This window comes from Quercus suber, unplaced genomic scaffold (genome assembly GCF_002906115.3).
Source record: "Quercus suber isolate HL8 unplaced genomic scaffold, Cork oak 2.0 scaffold_521, whole genome shotgun sequence".
NCBI lineage: Eukaryota > Viridiplantae > Streptophyta > Magnoliopsida > Fagales > Fagaceae > Quercus > Quercus suber.
Window position 1 is genome coordinate 328,508 of NW_027069970.1, and position 27,372 is coordinate 355,879.

Consider the following 27,372-nt stretch of genomic DNA (forward strand, 5'->3'; position numbering starts at 1 on the left):
TAGATCTAGTCTTGTCTTTATTTTATTTTTATTTTTTTTAGGTAGAATGTAACTAGGACAAAAGCCATATATTTTTGGTAGATTGTAACTAGGACCCAAAAGTTATGTAATTTTAAAGTTCTTCAAGATATGTAATTTCTTTTATTCAATAAATGAAGAGAACAATTCAGTCATGTATTTATATATATTTAGTTTTTCTTATTTTTTGTATAAAAAAATAAGTGGCGACTCCATACCACTTACCCAAAAAGAGATATGCACTAAAAAGCACTCCGAAAATTTCTCTTTTTTTGAGGGACGCTTTTGTCGAGGTCTCTCACATTTAGGTTTCGAGGGTAACTCAGTCATTTTTAGGTTTTGGAGGTATTTTGATAATTTTTAGGTTTTAGTGGTATTTTGGTCATTTTTTGGGTTTTGGGGCTATTTTGGCCATTTTTGGGTTTCAGGAGTATTTTGGTCATTTTTTAGGTTTTGGGGGTATTTTATTCATTTTTAGATTTTGGGAGTATTTTTGTCATTTTTAGGTTTTGGGGGTATTTTGACCATTTTTTGGGTTTTTGGAGTATTTTGGCTATTTTTTGGGTTTTTGGGGTATTTTAGTCATTTTCTAGGTTTTAGTTGTATTTTGGTTATTTTTTAGGTTTTTAGGGTATTTTGATCATGTTTTAGAACCCGTTTGATACGTGTGTTTAAACAACAGTTTTTAGTTTTTTTGGAAATGTGTGTGGGTAAAAAAATGTATGAAAATGCATGTAATATTGTTTAAAAATTGAAAATATGTGTTTAAAATGATGTACCAAACAGCCCCTTAGATTTTATGTTGTTAATTTCAATTTTAGATGGGTTTTAGTGGGTATTAGTGAGTTTATTCATTAAGACCCATATAATTAAATAACCTAATGGGTCTTTACCTATTTAACCCAAATATTCAAATTGATTGAATTAAAACTTATCCAAATTAGATAAGTAATAGGGTGAGTTCATAGATACAGATAAAAATTACAACCACTATCCATGATATCACACCCTTTCAACCCACCCTTCTTTAGCTCCAATCTTTCAAAACCCAATAAGCCCCAAAATCAATACCCACAACCCCAACAAAGAGAAATTTTTTACGCATAACAAGCCTAAAAATCACCAAAATATTAAAAAAAAAAAAAAAAATTTGATGCACATGAACTAGGACACTTGTCACTCTCACTAATTGACACTTTGCCTTGTTTGCAGCATTTCCTTGTCCGTTTAAAAATGCCACCTTGAAATATCTGTTGATGTAACTCGAAATCCCAAAGCTCGAGTACTGTATCTTACTCGTGTAATACACTCCCTTCTTACTGTCCCTGTCCCTCTCCTTCTCCCTCTCACCGGAGCTCTGCCTCTCCTTCTCCCTGTCATTAACGAACCAGAGATTATCTAACCGAAGCCCTTTCTCTCTGACACCTAGCTTTCTCTCTCAGAGGTAAACTCTGTTTTTCTTTCTGTTTCATGGGTTTCTTTTGAGTTGGTTGTAATAACTATGTTGTTATAATTGTGATTTTGTTGGGTAATTTCATAGTAATTGTGATTTTATGGGGGGGTTTCGGAGGTGAGGGCTCTTTTTACCTAAATTTTAAAGTTTCATAGTGTTGCTCACAAGGTGTTTGATAAATTGCTTGAGTGAGTCTAGATTGTGAACTTGCACAAATGTTTACAATCTGTTAGCCGTTAGCTTTAGCTCTTGAGCTTTTTGTATATTCTTCATGTGCAAAGTGTTCATCATCATGAACACCATGTTCATTTTTTCCATAAAAGTTTTATTACCTATCAAAAATATGTAAAGTTCAAGCTTTTTTATTTTTATATATATTTATCACAACTGAGCACACTAGGATTGTATCATTGTATGAAAGCATTTGGTTTTGTAGCATGTTCGCCCTAAGAGTTACCACCCACCTCACAAAGAGATGGAAATTTAAATAAAATCAATAAAACAGACTGCAACTTTTGAATCAGAACTACCAACATATTTTATCAGGCTATGACCTAAAGGTAATGTACAAAAGCAACAATTAATATTCATGTAAAACACCTAAATCATGACAGTTACTGAACAAGTCTCAGAACTGATATTATGTACATAAATATTCCCTTTATAAGAAAGAACATTCACAAATGAGTAGAGTGACACATTTAAACAGTACTCACCTGTGCAAAGCCTGTGGCACCATATCTTGCACCAAGATTTTTTTTTTTTTTTTGAAAAAAGTAAAATGCATTAAGAAACAAATGAATTATCACCATCAAGTTCATATTTTTCTGCATTCTTCAGCTCCTTCATGCCTTGACATTTCATATTGGGATGTTCATTCACAGCTGCCTGCAATTTATGTAGATGCATATCTGATCTTTATTTCTATCTTGAATTGTAAGTTCATACAAGGATAAAATGTGAACATTTGAGTAAGCTTTCACGGTCTTGGCATTTATGAGCAAGAAGTCTAACAATGACATGGAACCTCATATATTAAACTGATGATAGTTGGTAGACTGAGTTTTCAATCGTATCAAAGCACCCTTTTCAAGTAACATTTTGCATGCCTTTCAACAAAATGCTATTTACTCCTGATATCACTTTTGTGTCACTTATTAAACACTGAGTGGTACACATGCTTTTCATGCACCACAAGAGAACAATGATCCAATTGCCTTTCATATAGGCTTCAGTTCATACACAAGGCCAAAGGGTACTAAGTACCAACCCTTCTCACTATGTCACTCTGTCTGCACCCACTAATTATATAAGATTAAGAGTTTTGTGTTGTAATTGTTGTAATATGCGATCACAAGCAAGAAATAAAATTGTGAGTTTGTGAAGACGTATAGAAGCCAAGAAGTAAGAGAAGTTGTGAAGTATAGATTCAAAGCACCACTAGCAAAATAAAATCCTCTGCTTTATTGCAGCTCTTTGTAATATATGGATTTTAATATATGTGTTTTGCATGTTGTACGCCATTCTTGAAAATTCATTGAGAATCTTTCTAGTACTGTGAAAAAAAATTTGAAACAATAGTAAAAGGAAGTGTAACCAGTTCTAAAGGTATTTTATTTTTAGTTTAAATTATAGTTGTTAGTCTAATTTTCAGCTTTCTATGAATTGTGATGATAAGTACAAAATTGCAAGTTGAGATGATAACCTCTATGCCAGTATTTCCTTTGTCAGTAGGTGCATGTTGCTACTTTTATACCTTAGTGGGATTGACTTTAGTACTTCAAATTAACTGTTCCATTCATGTCACCAATTAAAGCCATTTCTACAATAGTTGTATTATGATATTAATTTGGCATAACTACTGTTTGTACTCGGCTAGTAGTCACTTAATGGGCCATTAATTGCATTTAATGTATGCCAGATATGGACAAGCATCCAGCGGGACCCCGTGATTGTACTGTCTTGACGAGGCAAGCAGAGCATCGTTCGAGTTGGCTTTGGGATGGTCCTCCGACAGGTCAAGTATGCACTCGTCCAAAAAGTTTACAGGAAAAGATTGTACTCATTGTTAACTTGATGAGTGTGTGTGTGTGTGTGAAATTTGAAGAACAAAAACATTATTATTCTCATATAAATCATACTCAAGTTATTGGTGACAAAGATTTTCTTATTATTACAGATCCTTTTTTAAAAATACATTGATGTTGTCAATTTAAGTTTGATGTGTAATTATTACGTTGTTATTGAATGCTATATTAATATAATGTTGCTCCATTTGTAGGCATGGCCAGGTGTACTCACTTGTCGTCATCGATTTAGTTGTATGCCCAAAGCTGGGTTAGATCCACGAGTTGCCGGTTATATCACGGATGCGGGGCTAGGTGGGCTATTTCATGTCCCAAATATAGAGCTTGATCATGCATTGATCACGGCATTGGTGGAGAGATGGCGGCCGGAGACGCACTCATTCCACTTGCCCCACGGTGAGATGACAATCACATTACAAGACATGGAGGTTATTATGGGAGTACCTGTAGTTGGCTTGCCGGTGGTGGGGAAAACCAATATGGAATGGGGCAACTTATGCCACGAATTGCTAGGCCATAAGCCTCCGGACAAAGAACCCCATGCTAATGAAAACACGGCTATGTTGTGTGGGGCGAGGTTAAAACTATCTTGGCTCAAGTCAATGTTTAACGACCCTCTTCCGGCTGATGCCACTGACTTGCGAGTGCAACAGTACGCTCGGTATTACATACTGGAGATGTTGAGTGGTATGTTGTTTATGGACAAGTCTGGCGAACGGATCTCGGTCATGTATCTGCAATTCTTAAATCCAATCAGCAATGGCAAGAAGTATAGCTGGGGTAGTGCAGCACTAAGTTGGCTATATAGACACCTGTGTAAGGCGTCAGAGACTACCGCTAAGCAAATTGGCGGTGCATTGCTATTGGTGCAAATATGGGCATATGCCAGGTTCCCACACATATGTCCGGTGATGAGGCATCCCCATCAGGCACTGCCCCCGGGTCCACTTGCTGTTAGGTATGTAGCTTTTGTATACTTACTGTTTACATATGCACTATTTTTTTGCATGGGGATTATGTAAGTAACTAATATGAAGGTTGTGTATGTGCTGTTTACTAGATGGAAAGTGGCTACGTGCACCACTGAACATGCAACACACGTCTTAAGCGCCTATCGTATGTCACTTGCTTCGCTACGGCCAAATCAGGTATTGTACCTTTGCTGGAAATTGCATTGGCATGTATTGTTCTACTTACGATTCACTTGCAACCCAACCATCAATAAACATTTTTTATTTTGGAGTTAAACTTTTTAGAGTAGAGATATGTATTTGTATTATATATCGTTCTCATTCTTTACACTATTTTTCTTACTATATTGTTAATATGGTTGTTTGCCTCTGTTGGATCATTGTAGATTGTGTGGGAGCCGTATAAGTCGATGATAGGTTCCCTACCCTCATATTGTACTGCAGGCCAACACATATGGAGGTCTACCGTGCCGCTTCTACATTTTTGGGTGGTTGAGGGACATCGCCCCGAACGTGTCCTCCGACAGTTTGGGATGAAGCAAGGCGTACCAGTCGATGTCAATACTTCTACTGATTTGCACAATATAACACTCCAAGGGAAGCATGATAGAGATTGGGCTATAGAACATGCCTCTCATATTGCTAAATGGGCTGCGCATGCCGAAGTTGTCAATGCACCGATCTTTGAGGGGGAGATGAGGTTCAATGACGAGTATATGGAGTGGTTTCGTAGCATCACTCGACGCTTTATTACAAAAGACACCTCGTACTGGGACACTTTGGTAGGTTTACAATGTCTCTTCTATTACAAATATCCTTTGGTTAGTATATTTTAGTTCAACCTACTAACACTACTCTTGAATACTTGTGAAAGGTTGAATCACATTTGAGGATACTGGCGATGTGTGAACCAGGTTCCGTGATCCACACCGAGTGTATGTCTGCCTTGAAAGCTGTTGAAGAGCTCAGTCGGTTGAACTTGGACAATGCACGTGCTGCGAGCAACACGAGTGAACCGGCTGCAGGGCGTGGCCGGCAAGTTGGTGGACGTCGAGGCCGTCAATCTAATGATGGTACTATACCTCGTTACATACTAATTAGCTACAGATCTTTTTATAGTTAAATGAATTGCATATTATTATTTGCTTGTATTGTTTTCAGGCAAGGTGAGACCAGTCAAGGAACCAGTGAGGCGAAGAAAACGGGAATGATTTAGGTTCATTGCATGTTTGTCAATAAGTAGCTCAGATTTTTGTATTATTCTGGGCTATCTTTCCTTTCCTGCATCTTCAAGAGATCAACACTCCAGTGAGGTTCAGTTATTCAGCAACAAAAGTATTGTTATAACAACTGCTAACATGAATGTTAATTCTGCCAATTAGTTTTAGCGATTACAATAGTACTCCATCTGGCGTTTAGCTATCTTATCTACTATTAAAGTGTAGTCTTGTAAATACCCCCTAGTGGCCTGTGCTGGGGTTTTTGTTAGTTTCCCTCTGTTTTGGATTTCTACTACATCAAAATGCCTTCAACTTCCACCAAATCAATGCACTTGTCATTTCTTTCTATGCATATTTGTTTCTCTGTTTATGAATAGATTAATGCAGTGCAAAAGCAGTCTATGTTTATTTTTCATTTGTGTACACTGATTATACATAGGACCCCACCACTTTCTGGGTTTCTTTCTCTCTGATCATCTCTCACTGTTGGTTCTTATATTCCATAATTCTAACAAGAATTATCATAGCAGAAAGAGAAAAGAAAATAGAGTAAAGAGAAATGTTGGATTACTATCAGCAGCTTGCTGCTAAGCCCTCTTACCGTGATTCCATTAAAGTTCTTGAGACTGATATTCAGTACACCAATATGCTGTAAGCTTTCTCTCTCTGTCCGGGTTTATTTTTTATTTTTTATGATCATAATTGTTTGGTTTATACAAGAAAAGGTGAGGTTTGCTGAAAACCTGTAATTTTTGTGTTAGTCTACACCCCTACAAATTTCAAAGGCCATAACCCTTTGAGTGCACCATCTGGCTTTCCCCCCCTCAAGTAAAGTTTCCCTTATGCACCCTTGCTGAAACTCCTAGAACTGCTGCTCATTGTATTGAATATGCCCACTTAATCAAGTGGGATGAGGTAATAAATTACTCATCATTTTGTTCTCCCTTTTCCAAAGTGTGTATTTTATACTAAGTCTTTGTTATCTAAACATGCATCATATTTGGAGGTTCATAGTGGAAAGACTTTTGATCCAGATGACCCAGAGCACATGAAGTGGATCTATAATGAGGTTAATAGAATGCATTTATTTGCCGACATTTTTTTTTTTTAAGTTATTTACCGACATTTTTCTTTATACTGATTTCTGTTGTTGGCCATCTCACTTATGTTACCCATATCCTGTAGGCTGTCAAGAGAGCTGAGCTTTTTGGCATTCTAGGAGTCACATATTCTCTTACCCAGGTATTTGTAATTGTATAGCCCGGGATGTCAATTCCCCAAAAGCTTAACTTTCATTCTATTTTATGCCCAAGAACTATGTGGTTTGTATGAGATGTTCTTTGGTTATCATATATTTAAAAAAATCATTTAAATTTTTTTTTGGCTTTCATCTCTTTAATATTGTGAGAATGCTTGTGAAAATAGTATTTAGGGTATATTTGGTAACTGTTTTTTTCCCTTGTTTCACAATTTGTGAAGGAAACTAAAAACATGCAAAAAGATATTTTCAGTTTCTAATTTTTAAAAGTCAATGAAAACACGCATTTAATTTAATGAATCTGTCTTATTTAATGAGTTAGCATTAGAGTTCAAATCCTAGTAAAAACATATTTTATTATTTTCTATTTTTTCCTTGGAAAAACTATTTTTTTAATTTCATCTAACCAAACATGTTTTTTATTTCAAAAATACAAGAAATTTGTTTTTCTTTATATTTCCAAAAACAAGTTTTTGAAAATAGAAAATAAAAACTGTTACCAAACATAACCTTAGCTTTTGATTAATATTTATATTTTAAAGAATTCATTGTAAAAATAAATTCAGAGTCAGAGTTTCAGATATCTAAATTGTTATTTAAGTGGATTCACCTTACTGTTTACAGGGGTTTGTGAAGAAAACATTATTCCAGCTATTGCTTCCACTAATGCAATCGTATCAGCTGCATGTGCACTTGAAGCTTTGAAGATTATGACAGGATGCAGCAAAACTCTATCAAACTATTTAACGTGGGTCATAATTTTCCTATTATTTTTGCTTAGCAAAAAATGCCTTATAATCTTGTCCTTGATGTGGTGATACCCTTTGATGATAGATATATGTATAGGAACATCGTTGCATTCATAATCATCATACCATGATTAGGGCTTTTGATACTTGAAAGGTCATGTGTCTTACGCTCCGTTTGTTTCGAAGTAAAAAATTTTCAGAAAAATATTTTACTTAATTTACTGTGTTTGTTTTGTTGTAAAATTTGGTCAACAGTAAAATATTTTCCGGTTAAACTGTAAAATTAAGGCAAAAAGATATAAAATATTTTACACTTGAAATTTTGGTAAAACATTTTACATTTTACAATCTCTTACGCGGAGAGATCACATTGATAGACCAGCCACTTCTAACTCTCTCCCAAGCCTGATAGGGAGAGCACCCACCAGCAATGCAATCTTCAACGCCAGAGATGGCATCTCTCCACTGCAAGTAAAGCACCAAAATTGCAATTTGTGCTGTTTGCTGATCTGGACTTTTTTTTAAGCCCTGTAGATCTGGGTATCTTTTGTACAAATCTCTACTACTAGGCCCTGTCGTACAAAAATTCTGTAGATCTCCACCTATGACATGCAAATTTGGGTTTTTTTTTTTTTTTTTTTTTTATAGCTAATATGAGTTTGGGTGGTTTGATTCTTGGCTATGTTTCTTATTAAAATTTGATAATTTCAACTTAGGATGATGAGAATTTTGAGTTTGGTTGTTTCTAATTGAAGATTTTCTTTTTTTCCATTTTACACTTGCAAATGAATTTTCAAGTACAAACCCAAACACTGTAAAAGGAAAATATTTTCCGTAAAATATTTTCAATGTAAAATATTTTACATCGAAACAAACAAAGCGTTAAATTGCATGTGTTTAGACTTTGGAGACTGAGCATAGTACCATTAAGGGTGGATGTCCCTGAAGTTGTCTTATTTGATATGCTTATTCTACTTAATTGGTATTTTCCTATTGCATAAGAAATTTTAAACTATTTGAAACTTCATCTATTTTCACTACAATTTGTGTCACTCTCTGATCCTACCCTGTGGGTTATTGATTTAAGATAATCTTATTGGTCAGTTTTATGTCTCCTAGAAGCCTGTTTGGTCTAGCTTTTTTTTTCAGCTTATTTGGGTTATGTACAACTTTTCAAGACTTTTTTCTTTCTATGTATACTTTTGCTTAACATATTTTTTAAGTCAGATAAACCAATGGAAATAAGACCAAACAAGTCATTAAAACCCCTTGTTAATTGGTTACTCTTATTTTGTTAAAACACACCTAACTTTGTTATAACCTTATTAATTCCCACTTCCTTGCTTATGCATTACTACAGCCAATTAGATGGTATATAATTTGTATTACCATATCTCTTATATCCATATTTGTATATACTTGTAAAATCTAAGCTCTTGAAATTTGATATGTATGTTAATCTCTTATTTCTTTAGGTGCACTCTGATGGGAAGCTGAGAATGTCTTCATCCAGAAGGAGAGCTACTATTAAAGAATTCTACGGTATGTAAATTATCTTCAATTCTGTATTTACCATGTTTAAGATAAGAGGCCTATTGGGCATCATACATAGAAGAAAACGGTTGTGTTTGATTCAAGAAGTTTGTCAAGGATATAGCACTTATCCTTTTATTAGTATAATAATATGATATAATTCCAATGGTTTTTAATCAAATTGTTTTAAGGACACCTATGTGGTTGTTAGAATTTATATGTTTTGGAAATTAGATTAGAATAATGTCATATTCATATCTATAATCTTTTAAATATCGCTAAGAACAACAAAAGCAAAAGAAATGGCTTGATGGTCATGTGCTTCACTTTATCTCGTGTCATCTTATGTCAACCATGTGTCCTTTAACTTGTGACTGCAGCTGTTATATTGCCATCTCTTCAGCATCTCAATTGTAACTCGTCAGAGTTTGATATTGGTCAAGAGGAAGGCGACGGCATGGAGATGATTGTCACAAAGAAATTGGACGATAAGAGGAAGACTGCAGAAGGGGACTTGGAGAGAGAAGATGAGTGTGGGATCTGCTTGGAGTCCTGCACTAAAATGGTTTTTACTAATTGCTTGCCACTCCATGTGCATCAATTGCTACCATGACTGGTAGTTATAACCTTATTAGTTTCATCCTTCCATTTCCAATTTAGCCCACAGTTGATTTGTGATAACGGAGAGAAGCCTTAATTTTTAACAGTTACAAGTTCCCTTTCTTTTCTGTTTGTTAAAGGAGCACAAGGTCAGAATCTTGCCCATTTTGCTGGGGAACTTTGAAGAGGGTGAAATCAGGGGACTTGTGGGTTCTGACATGCAGTAGCGATGTGGTTGGCAGTCAAACCATGTTGAAGGAGGATATGTTGCGGTTCTATCTTTATATAAACGGCCTGCCTAAGGATATCTCTGATGCTCTGTTCTTAATGCATTTTGAGTACTTATTTTAATCAAACAGACATTAAGAACAATGTACAGGAAGGAAATATGCCAACCATTACCTGTCCAAGAGTCTGGTAAGGTTTCCACGTAGAAAATTCATTCCAACTTTATATTTGAATAGGTAATGATCAAATGATACTCATGAACTACTTTTCCTACTTACTATTTCTTTTTCTGTTTTTTCCTTGAACTTTTTGCTCTATAACCCTTCATCTTCTTGAGGTAGTTCAAGCCTTCCGCCACCCACCTTAGTTTAATCATAAGTCACTCCTATTAGCTTTCAGCTTCTCTCTGCTTTAATTTCTCTTGGACTTTGAGCTAGTTGATGGCTACATTAAGTTTCCTTCACTGATCACCTCTTCAATATTGACTAGCATGGTCAATTAATGTTTAAAATCAGAAAGTGGAAATTTTTTGCTTATATGCTAGTAATGCTACCATGCCATCAATAAAAACGAGTAATGTTCAAAAAATAAACCAAAAGAAGTCTTTCATTGAAGCCCTTTTCTATTTGGAAGTCACTTTCTATTAAACAAACAAAACCTAAGTTTATACAGGAAAAAATAAATAAATAAAAACACTAACATTTCCAAGGTCTAATACAGCAAAAGTTCGTCATACATATTAAACTACAACGTAGCAATTGCAGCCACACTTAATCCCGTAAATACTCTTCATTTGATATATTCATGTCCGACTTATAAATGTCATTTGCAAGAAATGATTGCAGATAGTGTGCTTGGTTGTCTAACTGAAGCTCGACTAATTAACAAATCTTGGCTTGGGTCTGATATCGATTTAGACGTATCTTCATTCAATTGGTTTCCTTTCTAATGTGATTCAATGTCTTACGAAGTCCATCTATAGTATCTATTGGCATCTGAGTTGCACGTTGGCGAGGCACTGGCAACTAATAACTAACTCTTCGTAAAACATTGCTAATTGTTCAACAAACCAAGCCTACTCCTGCCTTATTGTGTTGTGAACTTGTCTACTATTTTGCAAATTGGGATCAATCAGGTAGTTGTACTCGTCTTCAAGTACCCAATGATGACCCATATTCATGTCTATACATCACTGGGTCTGTGAATTAAGTAATCTCTTTCCATTTCCTTGCAACGGCATGTCAACTACAACAGTTACTGAATAATGTAACTCCGCATAAACTGTAAATACGATAATACTACAGCGTCCATAACATACTATTACACTAAATACTGTCTATTTGTACAACACTGCATAACCTCATTATTAAAACAAACATGCATAAATAGTAGTACATTGAAAAGTCACTTAATGAAACCATTGAATCTGCTCACTATTAAAAGCTTCACAAATTTAAATAGTTGTAGTAGTAGTAGTCCATTCTTGCCATTATATACTCACATCAACACGTTCCAAGACAAAATACCATAGTGTATTTATAGCTCTGTTAAAGTACGATGCATAGTGCGAGATGACAAATGAATTAAAAGTTCATGTGACATTACATGACAAAGTCTGTAATCCAATAAAAACTATTGTTATTGATAGACATGACATCTCTGGTAAAGTACACAATGCCTAGTGTGACATGAGAAATTACGTAAAAGTTCATGTGGCATTACATGAAAAACTCCATACTCCAATAATAGACATAATATCTCTGTTAAAGTACGAGGCAATGTGTGACATGCGAAATGAGGTAAAGGTTCACATGGCATTACATGACAAAGTTCAGACTTTAATAAAATATGTCGTTATTAATAGACATGACATTCCTATAACATGTCATTACCACCCTCAATTGACATGAAAACATAAACACTTTGGCATTAACGACAGTAAGATGTACTTATAAATTTGCCGAATACGTAAATGGTTTGTTTCAAACCCACCAGCAATGAAGGTTGAATTGGAAATGAGTTCCAACACTTCAAAATCACATTGTGTAGTGAGAAAAAAGTTTAGATCTACTTCCACATGTGCATCATTAGAAATGTCATCAAAGTCACTACTACAGACATACACAGACCACTATGGGCTAACATGGGTTTGAAGGAAGATAGATTTTTTTAACACTCCAATATACACGTATGGCAAACTTGGTAGCGTCGAACACATTATGGTCGGCGAACCTAGACAACTAGGTGCAGATAACACCACCGTAGAAGCCACCACAGGAGAACAGCTGTGGTCAAAGCTATAAGAGAAACGGTGTGAATTGGAGGTGTATTGTAGGTGGCACGGGTTAAGAGTTCCAAAAGCAAGTTTAGTATAGTTACCTAGAGAGGAATCGACAAATGTACTTGCTCGCCTTGAAAGGGAGAACAATCAAATACAGCGGAGGCTAGACCGTTTCCACGCAATCCAAAAGGCTAGATATTTCAGACTTTTCAGATTCAAGCAACGAATATTTCCAAAAATTTCTACCTATCAACATAAGACGTTGTTAATGTGCAACAAAAACGTGATCATGCATGCTGAAATTTTGTAAAGTCAACCATTGTGCTAACTACGACAATACCTTCTACAATGTTCTATCCATTGTCATTTGCATTTAGCACAAAGAATTTATGGGAACTTATCTTTTATTATTTCTGTCTTGTTGGGTTGCAATTTAATGTTATCCACTAATTAAAACAATAGTCAAAGTTTCCAGCATAACATTGAGTTATATACGTCCAAATTAAAGTTAAATTTATTTAAATGACAAATGATGTTTATTCAGTAATATGAAAGATTAGTTCTCAATTATAAACATCCAAACTTGAACTGAATACATCCTCCAAATAACCTGAAAATTTGTTTTTCAACAATACTAATAAACATCATTTGCAACTTAAGAATATAATTAAGTTTTCAACTACATATTTGCATCAACATTAACAACAAAAATTAAATTAAACCCAATGACCACTTTAGAATCATACCTTTTTCTGTTGGATCGTTTGGTAGATCCCCACAAATTTTGCAAAAAAGTGGTATTTGGCCATTTTGGCCGTTATTAGCATCAACTACATAATTGCATCAAGGTTCTCAACAAAATTTAAAATAACCCAAATGGCTACTTAAGAATCGTACCTTTTGGTGTTAAATCTGATGGATCAAATTTGTTGATAGGAGACAAACTAAGTTACAGATGTGAGAAAATTATTTCAGGTGAGATCGGAGGAGGAGATTGAGCTGCAGAATTGCTCACAGGCTGGGCTGCATCTGCTAGACAGTGTAGGTGAAAGGGAGATGTGATCCAACAAAATGTTGGTATATGACTTCACAATACTCGAGTTTAAGAAACTCGAGTACTGTATAGTTTACTAATTAAATTACTTGAGCTTCCAAACCTCGAGTTCAAGATGGCATTTTATAATTAAAAAATCTAGCTTAGCCACTACCACGGTGGCAAATTTTAGTGGAACTCAAGTTCTTAAATACTGATAAATTGCTGTTTATTTCTAAAATAGAGGTAAATCTATATATTTTGCAAAAATGTGCTCTGGACAGGGCAATCTTTGGATTTCTTGGGAATCTTAACGCTTTGGTTCTGTTTGCAATAAATGTCAATCAAGTCAAGGTCACTGTGTTTGGAGCCACACCCTTTTCTACCATTGTGAATAACAATATTTTTGCTTATTCGATTCACTAGCAATAAAGTTGGATTTATAAAAAGTTTATGGTAGGTTTGGATGGGATTTCACTCAGAGTATATTTTGATTTTTTTTTTTTTTTTCCATCTTTCGGAAAAGAGCTTGTAACCCTCATTATGAAAATGATTAAATCCTCCCATTACAATATTGTTTGAAATGGAAATTTGATACCTACCATCACTCTTTCAAGGGGGATTAGACAAGGAATAGGTGGCTTTGGAATGGAATCCTCAACAAATTAGTTAGGATGGGCTAATATACAAGATATCAACGTGTCTTGGATTATATGATGTTTCCCCATATATTTAACCAGATAAATAAGTCCATCTCTAATTACAAACAACAACAACAAAAACTTCATCTAGTATTATAACATGCATCAATGCACTGAAAATGCAAAAAGGAAAAAAAATGGTTGTTACATCAAGTTGACTGGTACTCTTCCAAGAGATAATTCATCTCCACCTGTGAAATACAGATAGTAATCTTTAAATTTTTGACAAATTAAGACTCTAAGAAATCAGAATAGTAATTAATATATAACCCACCAGCCAGTAGATCACAGCTACTAATCTAGCACCTAACGAGAGAGGTGTTTCTGATGAATATGCTTCGATGCCATGCCATGCAGTTGTGAGGGTCCCATGTTAGACTGGTCCTGGAACAAGAGTAAAATCACCAATGTAAGGAGTCCACGGAAGAAAGAAAAGAAAATCCCAAGTTACAATGTTAATTACCATATCTTGCAAACTATCCTGAACATCAAAACAACTAGGAATAGTTTGTGGTCTGAAATGTAGCTGCCCCTACAAGCACACAAAAGATAAAGAGTATATCATTATTTAACTTCATTGTATAAATATTATTAAAAAAAATAAAAATAATAAAAACCTCCCTCAAAAGAAACAAACCCCTATACTGAACTCATCTCTAAGCAAAACATAGTAGAATGCCATACCATCTCATGCAACCTTTGCCGAGCTAAGTAATGGACATCGTGGATAGGAGCTATAGAGTTCAATTGTCCCTACAACAAAAACAAAAAGAGCCCAATTTAGATATTGCATTTAAAACAATATTCAACAAATACGTTAACTAGATATGCATTACCAACCCTTGCATATTACTCCCCCTTTCCTAATTTAAATCTCTCGTTTTCCTTTTTGGGACTTCCCAAAATAAATATACAGTTTCCAAAATTAAAAACACATACTTGACAATTTTCTAAACTATCCTCAGCCTATTTTAATAACATAAATAGGATTCTCACTAAGAATTGTGCCAACTTCTAAGTTCTGATGGCATTTTAGGAAGTTTGTTAAGACTTTCTAATTTTTATTAATAACTGTGCCTAATAGAACCAACAACCAAGGAACTTATTTTGGGGAGAAAGAGAGTATGCTGATTCTGTAATGCAGCTGACCACAAATAGTCAACATGGCTCGGAACTATTGAGTTTAATTGTCCATATGGAAAGGAAAGATAGGCAAAACAGGGTTTTGATAAGTATATAGGTTATATTGCTGGTAATGCTTATCATTGTCTATGATAAGTATATAGGTTATATTGTTCCTTGAGTAAACTCCATATTTTTACCATTATAATAAGACAAATAAATTAATTAATAGAAGAAGAAGAAATCTCACCATTCCCTGAACAAGTTGTTGTGTGCTAAAATAGCCATCAAGAGCTGCAGCTCTTGATTGCAGTTGTTCCTACAATAAATAAAAAGACAAAACTCTAAACTCTCAGTAACAGTCATATTCAAATGTCAAATTAAAAAAACAATCTTTTCCTATTCCATGCATAAAGGTAGCAATTAAACCAAAACATACCATCCCTTGCATTCTCTCTTGTGATTCATAAGAACAATCCAGGGCTGGAGCTCGTAAATTTGCATGTCCCTACAAGTATGGAATCCACATCAAAATGTTATTAAAATTACAACATCATAACCTGCATTACTTATGAGATTAAATGAGTATAACTACTTATCAAAAAAAATGAGTATAACTAGAGAGAGACACAACATTACTAACCATTTGTGGCCAGCTGTCATGGGTCCCAATTGATAAGACCTCTGGCTCTGGCTGTACCTAAATTTACATAAAAAGGCCTACTTAAATAAACATAGTTCATAATAAAGTTGCAATGATAATCACCAAAAGCTCAACTAACCTGTCGTTTTTTGGATGCACTATTTTTTCTGTTTGTGTTGCTAGTGCTGTTAACCTGGTTCACTTCTTCAAGGCCTTGAGGACCATGAGTTGAAGGTAAGCTTGGTTCTATTAAACTCTGAATTGAGTTGTTTACACTCTCGCACTTTCTCAAAGCTTCTTCCAGTGCATTCAATGCAATATTGTAAGTCTCTTGAGATAAAGACCCTTCATCACCCAACTTAAAGGCCCGTCGACATAGATCATTGTAGCGTTGAACCCTAGACTCAACAACTGAACCTTCTCTTGTTGTTTGTCTACTCTTTGCATCCTTTGTCCAACGTTTCAATATATACTGAGACGGAATGCTATGTACACCAGACATTTGAAGAACAATCATCACATGCCTACAAAGGAAACCATTGAATTCAAATAAACGACACAAACAAGCTATATCTGATGTTGTTTCATTCCACACCACAATGAAATCTTGATTCTCTTCAAAATCTTGAACCCTAAAAGTTATGGTCGATCCATCTTCACTTTCTTTTCTTGGATGACAAGCAACTACTCCCAAAACTTCATTTTGAAATTTCTTAAATATTGCGTGTGTATACAGAGTAGCCAACTGTTTCCCAAAAGGGGATGGAGATTTCAATCCTGGTTGTTTATGCCAAGTTTCAAAATCTGCTTTTGCTTCCTCTTCACACTTCTCTCTTAGAATCACTTTATAGTGTTCTAAGAACTCCTTCAATGTAGTTTTCCTTTGCATGTATTTGTCAAACAAACAGTTCATTCCTTCCAATCGTTGGATTGTAGACATCCCTGCCAAAAAAACATCTTTCATATATGTAGGTACCCATTGTTCACGTTCTTCATACAAAGATTGGAACCATAAGTCATTTCTTAAATTGAATCTATCAACCATTTTCCACCATCTCCTTTCAAACTGTTCATTTGTCCAAGACTTAAAAATGCATTTGTTAAATTTTGCCATAAAGTTTTCATGTTGCCTTATCACATAACTGAGCTTCTCAGGAATTTTGCTCAGTATATGCCACAAACAAAAACAATGACGAGAATCAGGAAATACCTCTGCAATAGCTTCTTTCAAGGCTTTGTCTTGGTCAGTAAGTATCACACTTGGAGCACGTCCACCCATTGCTCTGAGCCAAGCCCGCATCAACCAAACATATGTCGGTTTAGTCTCTTCAGACAACAATGCACATCCAAGCAAAAGGAAATGAAAATGATGGTTCACACCAATAAAGGGAGCAAACGGCAATTTATATTCATTCTTGATATGTGTGGTGTCAAAAAAAATTACATCGCCAAAACTTCCATAATCAAGCCTACCTTTTGCATCAACCCAGAAAACGTTTCTCAGCCGCTGCTCTTCATTTAGATCTATCGCATAAAAGAAATTAGGATTCTCATCTTGCATATACATGAAATGGTCAAGCATAACTTGAGCATCTCCTTCTTCTAAAGCCAGATGCTTTCCACTATCTAATTGATTTGCGATTCCACCTTTCTGCTTGTCAACTTTCTTATAGCCACCAGATTGTCTAGACATTGTAGCAAACATCTTTTTTGTTCTTGCCCGAATAGCATGCAAGGCATCAACATTACTACTACCTAGATCTAAATTCCGATGACCCCGAAAGTAATAGGCTTGATCTGGAAAAATTTCATGATTATGATCCTTTATGAAACTAGAGATAATCCATAAACCATCTTGCCTAGTTTTAACATGCATGCAGGCCTTGCAATCTGTTTTTGACCATGATAGATTAATCCTACCTCGTCTCCTCTTTACAGGAATGTTCATTGTGCTTTCTATATTTGAATCAGGTTCCATAGTTTCATCTGCTTTACGTTCTCGCTTGCTTCCATATCTAGTACATGCAAATTTCGCATCAATAAATTTTCCGGATATTCTGGAACGACGGCTGGCCTTTATTACAACAGCAAATCCCACAGACTTCGCATATTCTCTATAGAATGAAAAGGCTTCCTCCTTTGATTCAAATTCCATTCCATCATGAGGCTCTAAACTTTTGAAAGAATTTAAGTTAATATCCTCTACGGCATTCCCCTTGTTTCTACTATCTGATATTCTACTATTTACATTTGGTCCTGTATTTTCCTTATCAGCTACATTAGGAGATTTTATGATCAATCTGTCTCTATCATGCACTCCATCACCACCATGCACCATATTAACATTCACACTTGACCTACTGTCTTCCTTATGGCATTCTCCTGAAGGCTGCTCAAGATCTATCCCCATGGAGAAAATTTTACTTCTATTTTCTTTTGGAAATCAAACTATTGACATATGTACCTAAGAAGTGAGAAGAAAATGTGCACCTGTTAGAAGCATATTAAAGAATAGTCCAAAGCCATCTAAAAACTCCAGAATGTCATTGAATATAATTCGCATATTAATCAAACATAACCATATATGATAAATCTTAGATAAAGTAGAAATTTCTATTGATAGAAATACGAAGTTTTTAGCAGTATAAATGAATATTGAAAATCGATTATCCAGAATCACTTTAAGAAATATATAAAAATGCCAGCCAGATATCAAATTAGTGCTAGTTATGCAGAGAAAGAGAGAGCACTGAACTTGTTAACCTGATCAAAGTCCTTGAACTTCTATGTATCAACTTTCATCATATAGAGCATAACAATCATGATCCAAATGTGCATCAATGCAACCACAGTAAGCCAAGTTCCCACACTATAAATATACCCGCGAATTTCAATTTACGTGAAATGAAAAGATACTTATTACACGCAAGAGTATACCAAAAAGAAAACATTTTTCAATAGTAATAAAATGATTTTGTTCAAAAATTGGAAAAGGCACAGCCATACTGACCTATTAGATGGTTAGTAATGTATACAAAGAATATGCAGTGAAGAAACAAAGAAGTAAGAAAAATGCTAAGACCTAAAGAAAGAGGAAAATACACCAATAGCGTTCATCCAAAGGGAAAGCTACATCATTCATATAATTTGAACAGCTACATTAAACAAGTAACTTTTTTTGGTAACCACAACAATATAAATTCCAATCATTTTTCCTTAAAGGCTGTCTCTTCTTATTAGCATAGTTTCATTTTATAACCTCATGAATTGCAAAAGTCTGGCAACTTCAAAGCACAAATCCAAGCAATTTTTTATTTTTTTTTTGATAAAGTAAGGAACCTTTTTAAAGAATAGTCCTTTGGACTCGCTCTAGCCAGTAGAATCTACAGGCAACTAACCTAACCCCACCTGCCAAAACCAACTTCCGGGTATCCAGAGGCATTCACCCTTTATGTTCATGCCCATGGAGCAAGATCCAAATTTATTAAGCATTCCATCATTTATCCAGGAAAAAAAGAAATAGAAGGGTTGTTTCTTCTACAATCTAGGGCAATGCTTAAACCTAACATAATCTGCATGCAAAATGAATGCTTGGACCCATGTTCAGAACTTCAGATTCATTGCAGCAAAAGAGTACTTATAGAAAGTATACAAGAGGTCTTAGACTGGAATCAAGAATTCATTCCTTAGAACATATGTATGGTAATGACCAAGCAAGCAGGTTAGATGCATTACCATGTCCCACATGATGTAATGCCTGACACAAGAAATTCAGATGTTGAAGTGTTCGTGTAACATGGAAGATAACGTACATTTCAAAGATACCTTTTGGCAGGTAGCTTATTGGTGGAGTCTTGGGGGGTTTGGCTTGAAGAAATGTCAACTTCTAGGGACTTAAGTTGGGCAGACATGTCCCTCATTTCCATAATGTGTTCATGCACACTCTTAGAATATTCAAATGTCTTGCTAGAAAACCTCTTCATTAGGATGCTTGTCAAAGCCTTATTGGATCTTACAAATTGTTCTTCAATGGTTTTCATGAAATCCTTAACCTTAGAAGATTTCAGGATCGAACCCCTAATGCTCTTGTTTATATGAAATTTAATGAAAATCAAACTTAAGCAATTAAATCGCCCATCGTTCAAATTCAATTTTCTCCTTTGGTGCATTTGATTATGTGGTGGAGATGAACCACCCAACCTCACGGAATCAAGTGCATCAAATGAGAAAATTAAATATGAATGATGTGATTGATCTAATAGCTAAAGTTTGATGCTCATTAAATCTCATATAACCAAGATCATTAGGGATTCGATCCTGGAATGTTCTTCAGATAAAGACTTCATGAAAGAGATTGAAGAACAATATGAAGCAGGACAATTAACTATTCTAAGTATGGAAATGATGGACATGACTGCCCAACAAGTTGTATGATGTATTTAGGAAGTATTGTAATAAATATAAGTTCCAAACACAAAAAGTTCAAAAGGAAGAACTAAAAGTATGCATTGAAAAGGCTACACGACAAGTAAACCAGATAAAATACAACAATAACCAAAAAATGGAAACTTTCAATCAAAATTCTAGACAAAGCATCATGTGACTGCAACAACAAGATGAGAATTTGAAAAATTAGCAGAGAGAAAAGGATACCCAGATAAGTAGAATGCAAACTTTCAACCTCTCAGAAACATGTAACACTCATAAATGTAAAATTACATTCCCACATATGAGCATATGGGCGCAATGTGCAGAACATGATACTACTACTAACCACTAATATGAAGAAAAACTCCAATTTATAAACAAAAATATATTTGAAGAAATTAAAAGACAACAAAGAAATGAAGAATGCACAGACAAGTAAACTAGACACAATACAACAATAACAAAACAAAAAAGAAGAAGGAAACTTTCAATCAAAATTCTACACAAAGCAACATGTGATTGCAATAACAAGATGAGAATTTGAAAAATTGGAAGAGAAAAAAGGATACATAGATAAGGAAAATGCAAAATTCCCACCTCTCAGACGCATATAACACTCAAAAAATGTGAAATTTCATTCAAAATCCCACATATGACTACTGAGCATTAATATGAACAAAAACTCCAATTATAAACAAATTTAATTTGAAGAAATTAAAAACCAACCAAGAATGCAGACAAGTAAACCAGGTACAATACAACAATAACTCAAAAAAATGAAAACTTTCAAACACAATTCTACTCAAAGCAACATGTGACTACACTAACAAGAAGAGAATTTGAAAAATTAGCAGAGAATAAAGGATACCCAGATGAGCAAAATGCAAAATTTCCACCTCTCAAAGACATATAACACTTAAAAATGTAAACTTTCATTCAAAATCCCACATGGGACCAATTTGCAGACCATGATACCACAACTACTGAACATTAATTTGAACAAAAATTCTAAAAACTACATGCAAAAATAAAACTTCCAAGAAATTAAAATGAATCCAGAAAAACCCAGAATTAGTTTTTTTTTTTAATTTAATTTAAAAAATTAAACAAGCATACAGTTAAGAACAGTGCAAGTAAGTAAAAACACGCAGAGAGAGTATAAGAAAAAATTAAAATTATTTTTTTAATTAATAGGTGTAATAATTGGGACTAAAAAATGAGACAAATTGAGAGAAAGAGAGAGAATTTACAGTAAGAAGAGGAGGATTAAAGAGGAGCATCAGATCGTAGAAGTGAGCGGAGAGGGCGAGTAAGCAAGTTTTTTGGTTTCTCCATTTCAAAGCTTAGGGATTCAGAAACCATACATGTACTCGCGCTTACATGCCCACTCCACCACTAATTACCTAAATAAGAAATAAATAAATAAATAATGGATTTATTCAAAAAAAGAAAAAAAAAAAAAAAAAAAAAAAGGGTCGTTCCCTAAAGCCTAAACTAGGCAACTATTAAAATAAATAAATAAAAAGTAACTATTAAAAGTTTAAAATTATTCATCTATAATCTATAAATATCATATAATTTTTTTGATAAAAAAAAATCATATAATTGAAACTATAAATATCATATAATTGAAACTTTTGTCTATTTGTTAACTTCATAAGAGCTTATTGTACGCAATATGTTTTAAATCTCACTTAATGTTTCACATATTTATCGGCAATGTAATAAGATTGCTCACTCACTCACTAGAAGATCAATCCTTTCGTCTCCCATGCATGTCCTTCTGTATAGAAGATATTCCATTATACATTTTACTTGTAAATTAGGCCGATTTGAACAAACTCTCTTAATATTATGCATTGATTTTCTTCTAAAAAAAGAAAGAAATCACACACACACACACACACACAATATATATATATATATATATAAAGCCAAAACTGAGAGAAAGTCAAGCTAGATTCTAAATTGAATTTTGAGATCCAATTTTACAAGAAAAGGAACTGATTAATTTTCATTAAATTAATGGTCACCTTATACGAATAACATAAAACTTTGTAACCATATTACACTATTAAGAGAAGGTATTAAAAATAAATAAATTTAATTTTTAGTAAAAATGATTAATAATAATAATAATAATTATTATTATTATTATTATAACAATAGTTTGATGTTCTCAAAATAACAATTTTTCAATCCTTTGTCATCCTACATAGAATTCCTCCTTCAAATCTATCATTCTTCTCAAAAATCTTGTATAAGAGAAGGATCTTATTATTTTCCACCAAATTAATGTCACTATATAAAAATAACATAAAATTTTATAGTGATACTACACTATTAAGAGAAAAATATTGTAGTTCCTTTCTTGACCAACTTTATTATCACCTTTTGATAATAAAAAAAAAAAAACTTTATTATCACTTCCACATGTTATAATTTGAAAAAATAAATAAATAAATTAGGATTTTAGTGCGAATGATTAAGTCCACAAAAGTGTAAATTTAATTTTATAAATAAGGATATTTTAGTAAATTTAATTTTAAAAACAAATTCAAGGGATTGTATTAATGTGTTGTCACAAAACGAACGAATAGTAATAATTATCTCATTACAACATCTTATATTTCTTGTAAAGTTGTAATATTTATTCTTATTCCTATATAATCATTATTACAATGTACCATAGTACTTGAGGAGATACCACTTGAACTAAAGAGTTCAGTAGTAAATAAAAAAGTTTTAAAAATGTCGTTCATTAACCTTTGTGTATGGAATTGCAAGTGTGCTTGACACAATCATAGACACTACAGGTAAAAAAGATGTTTATCCCATATTGGTTGTGCATGTTTAGTGTCCGTTGTTTATAACCCCAGTTTACAATTACAAAGATTAAGCCCTTTTGTAGTTGTACTCTGATTATGCAATGTATTATAAACCTGGTTTAAAACATTAATATTACTATTTTCATAATGTATTCTAATAAGTATTACTGTTTACTCAAAAAAAAAAAAAAGACACTATGGTAATTATGAGCAAGGAATGGTGCTAGGAAATCAACTGCTTGGCTTTTATACCCTCCCATTATTATCAGTTACAATTCTCTTCCCTTCAAATCTACTCAATTGTAACTCTCCTTTTTATATTCCCAAGTGTATAAGCATCAGATATCAGTATAGTGTTTCCAACATCAGTAGGCTACACCCCTTGCAAGGCTCCAATTTCCATTAGAAATGCTACTTCTCTCTTACTTCAATCCACCAGAGATTGGAGAGCTACAAATCATGATATTTGTTTTGTTTAATGCAGCTCTCTGTCTGATGTTAATCCAAGTGTTTAATTCATTTACTAGTTTATCAATGAACCCATATACTATTTGGAGTTTATCACCAGTATGTCCCAAAACCAACTATGTTCCTCTACTTCTATGGTTTCCAAATTACACAATTTAAAGAGAGTGGCTATCCCAGAATTCTTGCTCACTATTTCTTTTCTCTCTACAAACCATAACTCACGCCCTGAACACGATTAAGGACTAAAATGAGGTGTTGAGGTGTTAAAGCAATCAAAGAACAAATTGTTAAAAGTCGTAATTTTGAAGGAAAGCTTGGACAGTCGGGCCCATCCCTGATTTCACAACCACAGCCGATATAAGGACTAAAATGAGGGCAAGAATGAAGCTTACAAAAAGGTTGGGCTTAGGCTCAAAGAGTTTGTTGGTATATACGATGGAGGCTGACCTTGAATATGGCCTCTTGGCCAAACTTCATCATTTGCTGGCCCATATGAACTTTTTATGAATTTTTTTTTTTTTTTAATTTTAAAAGGGCAGTTTAGATTCTGATTCTTCTAGTAAAGGAAGCTACAAAACTCATGACATAGCCCAAAATTTTAATGATTGTATATTTGTAGAAAATACTGTAAAAAAAGGAGGTATCTTATTTTATTTTTAGGAAAATTAAAATAAGTTCAAAAAACTCAAAAAAAAAAAAAACTTTTTTTTGGACTAGCTAGCCAAACGCACTGGCTACCAATCTCTAGCTAACATCTTCTTTTTTTTAATTACCTAAATTTATTGAAAATAGAAGAGGACAAAGCCCAACTACTCATAACCAATTACTATATATTAGGAGAATGAAACTAGTTGAATGATTTTTGGTTAAGATGCACATGCATGAATGTGGAACACAGTATTGGAAGGACAAAGATAAGGAACGAAAAATAGTGATGATTTGGCATGAAACTTTGACAATTTATTCATCGTGTTTGATGACCATATGCAACACGATTCTTTTGATAATAATATAAATTGCATGCGCTTATATATGATTAATAAATCTTTCTTGCTGGAGATTTTTAATCTTTGTTTTGTAAAACAAGGAAGTGATTCATGTACCCAATACCTCTCTCTCACCTTTGGCTTTTGCTTCAAAGTGAATTGAATCCAAGTTATTTCATTAATTCACTGTCATAGAGTAATAATCTCAGATGTCTTACTCGATCATTCACAACACAAGCAGAACAAGCAATAATAATTATAAAAAAATAAAAAAATAAAAAAAAAAGGCTCTACAAAGTAGATACTTGAGAGGGCTTTAATTTAGATGGTAATGTTTTTTTTTTTGGTTGCTTGAGAGATGCAAAAGTTAAAACTAAGCAACAATGAGCAAAACCATTAAAAAAATATGCATGATCTTGGACTTGATAAGATATGTTGGTTGGTATTTTGGTATCTATATTCATTAGTAAGCATTTCATTCAAATTCTGATTCAGCAATTAATGTCTCATAGATTATTCAGACCATTGGCATGTTAATAGAAAGATTAAAGAACTAAAAATTATTGAATTGCTTACAAGGTTTCAAGACTGATTGCTAATTTAATGGCAAGAAAGAGGCAATTTTGTTGGTTTCTATAAAGTAATTGATCCATTATTTATTCTTAACTAAAAAGAAAATATATTGTTTATAGTGTTATACCATTGATGCATATGACCTTGTTCTATGAATGATAGGATATACTTTCATATGCTTAGAAATCTCTCTCTCTCTCTCTCTCTCTCTCTCTCTCTCTCTCTCTCATATTATAAAATTCCTAGGTTCCTACCTACATGTCCCAAGTTAGCATGTCCACAAATCTTTAGGTTTGGAGAATATGTTGACAGTGGCACATGACTTCGCATTCAAAATGTTGACCTATTACAATTAATTATTTAGGTTTTAAATAACATAAACAATAAAAAAAAATTATCTAAATAAAAATACTAAAAATAAAACAAATTATTGGCTCCCTTCACATGCAATTGCATTAAATGTAACCATACCTGAATCACATCTCCGAAATGAAAATTGTGAACTCAATTAATATTCCCTTCTCATCTCATGCATGAAAATTGGTTTCCCTTTGATTGTAAAATGAATAATGAAAAAAAAAAAAAAAACATTATTTGTCAACAACATAACCATAAAAAGATAATTATTTAAGCCGAATTTTGCAAGTAATACACCATGAAAAAGTAATCAAATGGTTCTTGTTGCAGTTGCATGCATGTTAACACGTAGAGCTTGTAGATATTTTCTTAAAGTTACTTATTTAGAAAAAGTTTAGTTTCAAACATGTTTGAATCCTTGAACTCCTACCACTAATAGGAAAATGATATGTATCTCGTTATGTACGATGCATACATAATTTGCTTAGTTAATTGAGTTAAATGAATCATGTGTGTTGCACATAGCAATGATAAATACCATCTTCCTATTAATGGTTGGAGTCAAACTTTAGCTGATTCCATAACAAATTTGATTGTATTTTAGATTTTAAACTTTATGATCTAGCTATTATGCGCAATTTTGTGGCTTTCATTTGTATAGGGCTTGTGGAATGATCATAGTGCAAAAAATCTCTCTCTCTCTCTCTCTCTCTCTCTCTCTCTCTCTCTCTCTCTCTCTCTCTCTCTCTCTCTCTCTCTCTCATATTATAAAATTCCTAGGTTCCTACCTACATGTCCCAACTTAGCATGTCCACAAATCTTTAGGTTTGGAGAATATGTTGACCGTGGCACATGACTTCGCATTCAAAATGTTGACCTATTACAATTAATTATTTAGGTTTTAAATAACATAAACAATAAAAAAAAATTATCTAAATAAAAAGACTAAAAATAAAACAAATTATTGGCTCCCTTCACATGCAATTGCATTAAATGTAACCATATACCTGAATCACATCTCCGAAATGAAAATTGTGAACTCAATTAATATTCCCTTCTCATCTCATGCATGAAAATTGGTTTCCCTTTGATTGTAAAATGAATAATGAAAAAAAAAAAAAAAACATTATTTGTCAACAACATAACCATAAAAAGATAATTATTTAAGCCGAATTTTGCAAGTAATACACCATGAAAAAGTAATCAAATGGTTCTGGTTGCAGTTGCATGCATGTTAACATGTAGAGCTTGTAGATATTTTCTTAAAGTTTCCTATTTAGAAAAAGTTTGGCTTCAAACATGTTTGAATCCTTGAACTCCTACCACTAATAGGAAAATGATATGTATCTCATTATGTACGATGCATACATAATTTGCTTAGTTAATTGAGTTAAATGAATCATGAGCATTGCACATAACAATGATAAATACCATCTTCCTATTAATGGTTGGAGTCAAACTTTAGCTGATTCCATAATAAATTTGATTGTATTTTAGATTTTAAACTTTATGATCTAGCTATTATGCGCAATTTTGTGGCTTTCATTTGTATAGGACTTGTGGAATGATCATAGTGCAAAAATTGGACTTATGCTTAAGGGTATTTTGCTCATACAAACTTCAAGGCAAGATTTGAAGAAGATACTAAGTTCAAGGTTAAAATTTTGTTTGACAGTGTGTTTGCCTCTTCTTCATACGCACTTCTTAGAATAACAGCAAATACTTTTGATACAAAATTCTCTAATGTCTTGTTATTAGAATAATGATAAAATAATTAAATTTATTATTTTCAAGCAGCTTACACTTATAGAACAACCAATAATTTATCACTAACG

The 27,372-nt window shown here is 33.5% G+C and overlaps 2 protein-coding genes, 1 long non-coding RNA gene and 1 pseudogene across 5 annotated transcripts; 2 read left to right on the forward strand and 2 right to left on the reverse strand.

Annotated features, from left to right (window-relative positions):
- Positions 1 to 1,258: 1,258 nt before the first annotated feature.
- LOC112015141 (serine/threonine-protein phosphatase 7 long form homolog) lies at positions 1,259 to 6,101 on the forward strand. Its single transcript, XM_065763733.1, has 7 exons — positions 1,259 to 1,462; positions 3,393 to 3,493; positions 3,753 to 4,516; positions 4,619 to 4,706; positions 4,916 to 5,311; positions 5,404 to 5,602; positions 5,691 to 6,101. The coding sequence occupies exons 2-7, from the start codon at positions 3,395 to 3,397 to the stop codon at positions 5,738 to 5,740; spliced, it is 1,596 nt and encodes a 531-aa protein (XP_065619805.1). The 5' UTR covers positions 1,259 to 1,462; positions 3,393 to 3,394; the 3' UTR covers positions 5,741 to 6,101.
- A 113-nt stretch (positions 6,102 to 6,214) lies between these two features.
- Positions 6,215 to 10,390, forward strand: LOC112004146 (E3 ubiquitin-protein ligase AIRP2-like; annotated as a pseudogene).
- A 31-nt stretch (positions 10,391 to 10,421) lies between these two features.
- Positions 10,422 to 13,435, reverse strand: LOC136063389 (uncharacterized). Of its 2 annotated transcripts, none has more exons than XR_010625065.1 (3): positions 13,296 to 13,435; positions 12,497 to 12,644; positions 10,422 to 12,414 (listed from the first exon to the last, which is right to left on the reverse strand). It is a non-coding gene; the product is annotated as an uncharacterized LOC136063389 (long non-coding RNA). The 2 variants fall into 2 exon arrangements; XR_010625064.1 differs by having other exon boundaries at positions 13,145 to 13,435.
- A 681-nt stretch (positions 13,436 to 14,116) lies between these two features.
- Positions 14,117 to 21,726, reverse strand: LOC112004155 (protein FAR-RED IMPAIRED RESPONSE 1). 2 transcript variants are annotated; one of them, XM_024036385.2, is made up of 9 exons: positions 21,576 to 21,726; positions 16,037 to 18,361; positions 15,898 to 15,954; positions 15,694 to 15,762; positions 15,505 to 15,573; positions 14,817 to 14,885; positions 14,596 to 14,664; positions 14,407 to 14,516; positions 14,117 to 14,323 (listed from the first exon to the last, which is right to left on the reverse strand). In XM_024036385.2, the coding sequence occupies exons 2-8, from the start codon at positions 18,305 to 18,307 to the stop codon at positions 14,439 to 14,441; spliced, it is 2,682 nt and encodes an 893-aa protein (XP_023892153.2). In that variant the 5' UTR covers positions 18,308 to 18,361; positions 21,576 to 21,726; the 3' UTR covers positions 14,117 to 14,323; positions 14,407 to 14,438. The 2 variants fall into 2 exon arrangements, with proteins under 2 accessions (XP_023892153.2, XP_065619806.1); XM_065763734.1 differs by lacking the exon at positions 21,576 to 21,726 and adding an exon at positions 18,653 to 19,063.
- Between the last annotated feature and the right edge of the window lie 5,646 nt (positions 21,727 to 27,372).

Coding starts and splice junctions, on each gene's coding strand:
- LOC112004155 (XM_024036385.2), bottom strand. CDS start 18,307: ATGGGGATAGATCTTGAGCAGCCTTCAGGAGAATGCCATAAGGAAGAC. Junction 15,574..15,693: donor AAGAGAGAATGCAAGGGATG/GTATGTTTTGGT, acceptor TATTTATTGTAG/GAACAACTGCAATCAAGAGC. Junction 14,886..15,504: donor AACAACTTGTTCAGGGAATG/GTGAGATTTCTT, acceptor TTTTTGTTGTAG/GGACAATTGAACTCTATAGC.
- LOC112015141 (XM_065763733.1), top strand. CDS start 3,395: ATGGACAAGCATCCAGCGGGACCCCGTGATTGTACTGTCTTGACGAGG. Junction 4,707..4,915: donor CTTCGCTACGGCCAAATCAG/GTATTGTACCTT, acceptor GGATCATTGTAG/ATTGTGTGGGAGCCGTATAA. Junction 5,603..5,690: donor AGGCCGTCAATCTAATGATG/GTACTATACCTC, acceptor TATTGTTTTCAG/GCAAGGTGAGACCAGTCAAG.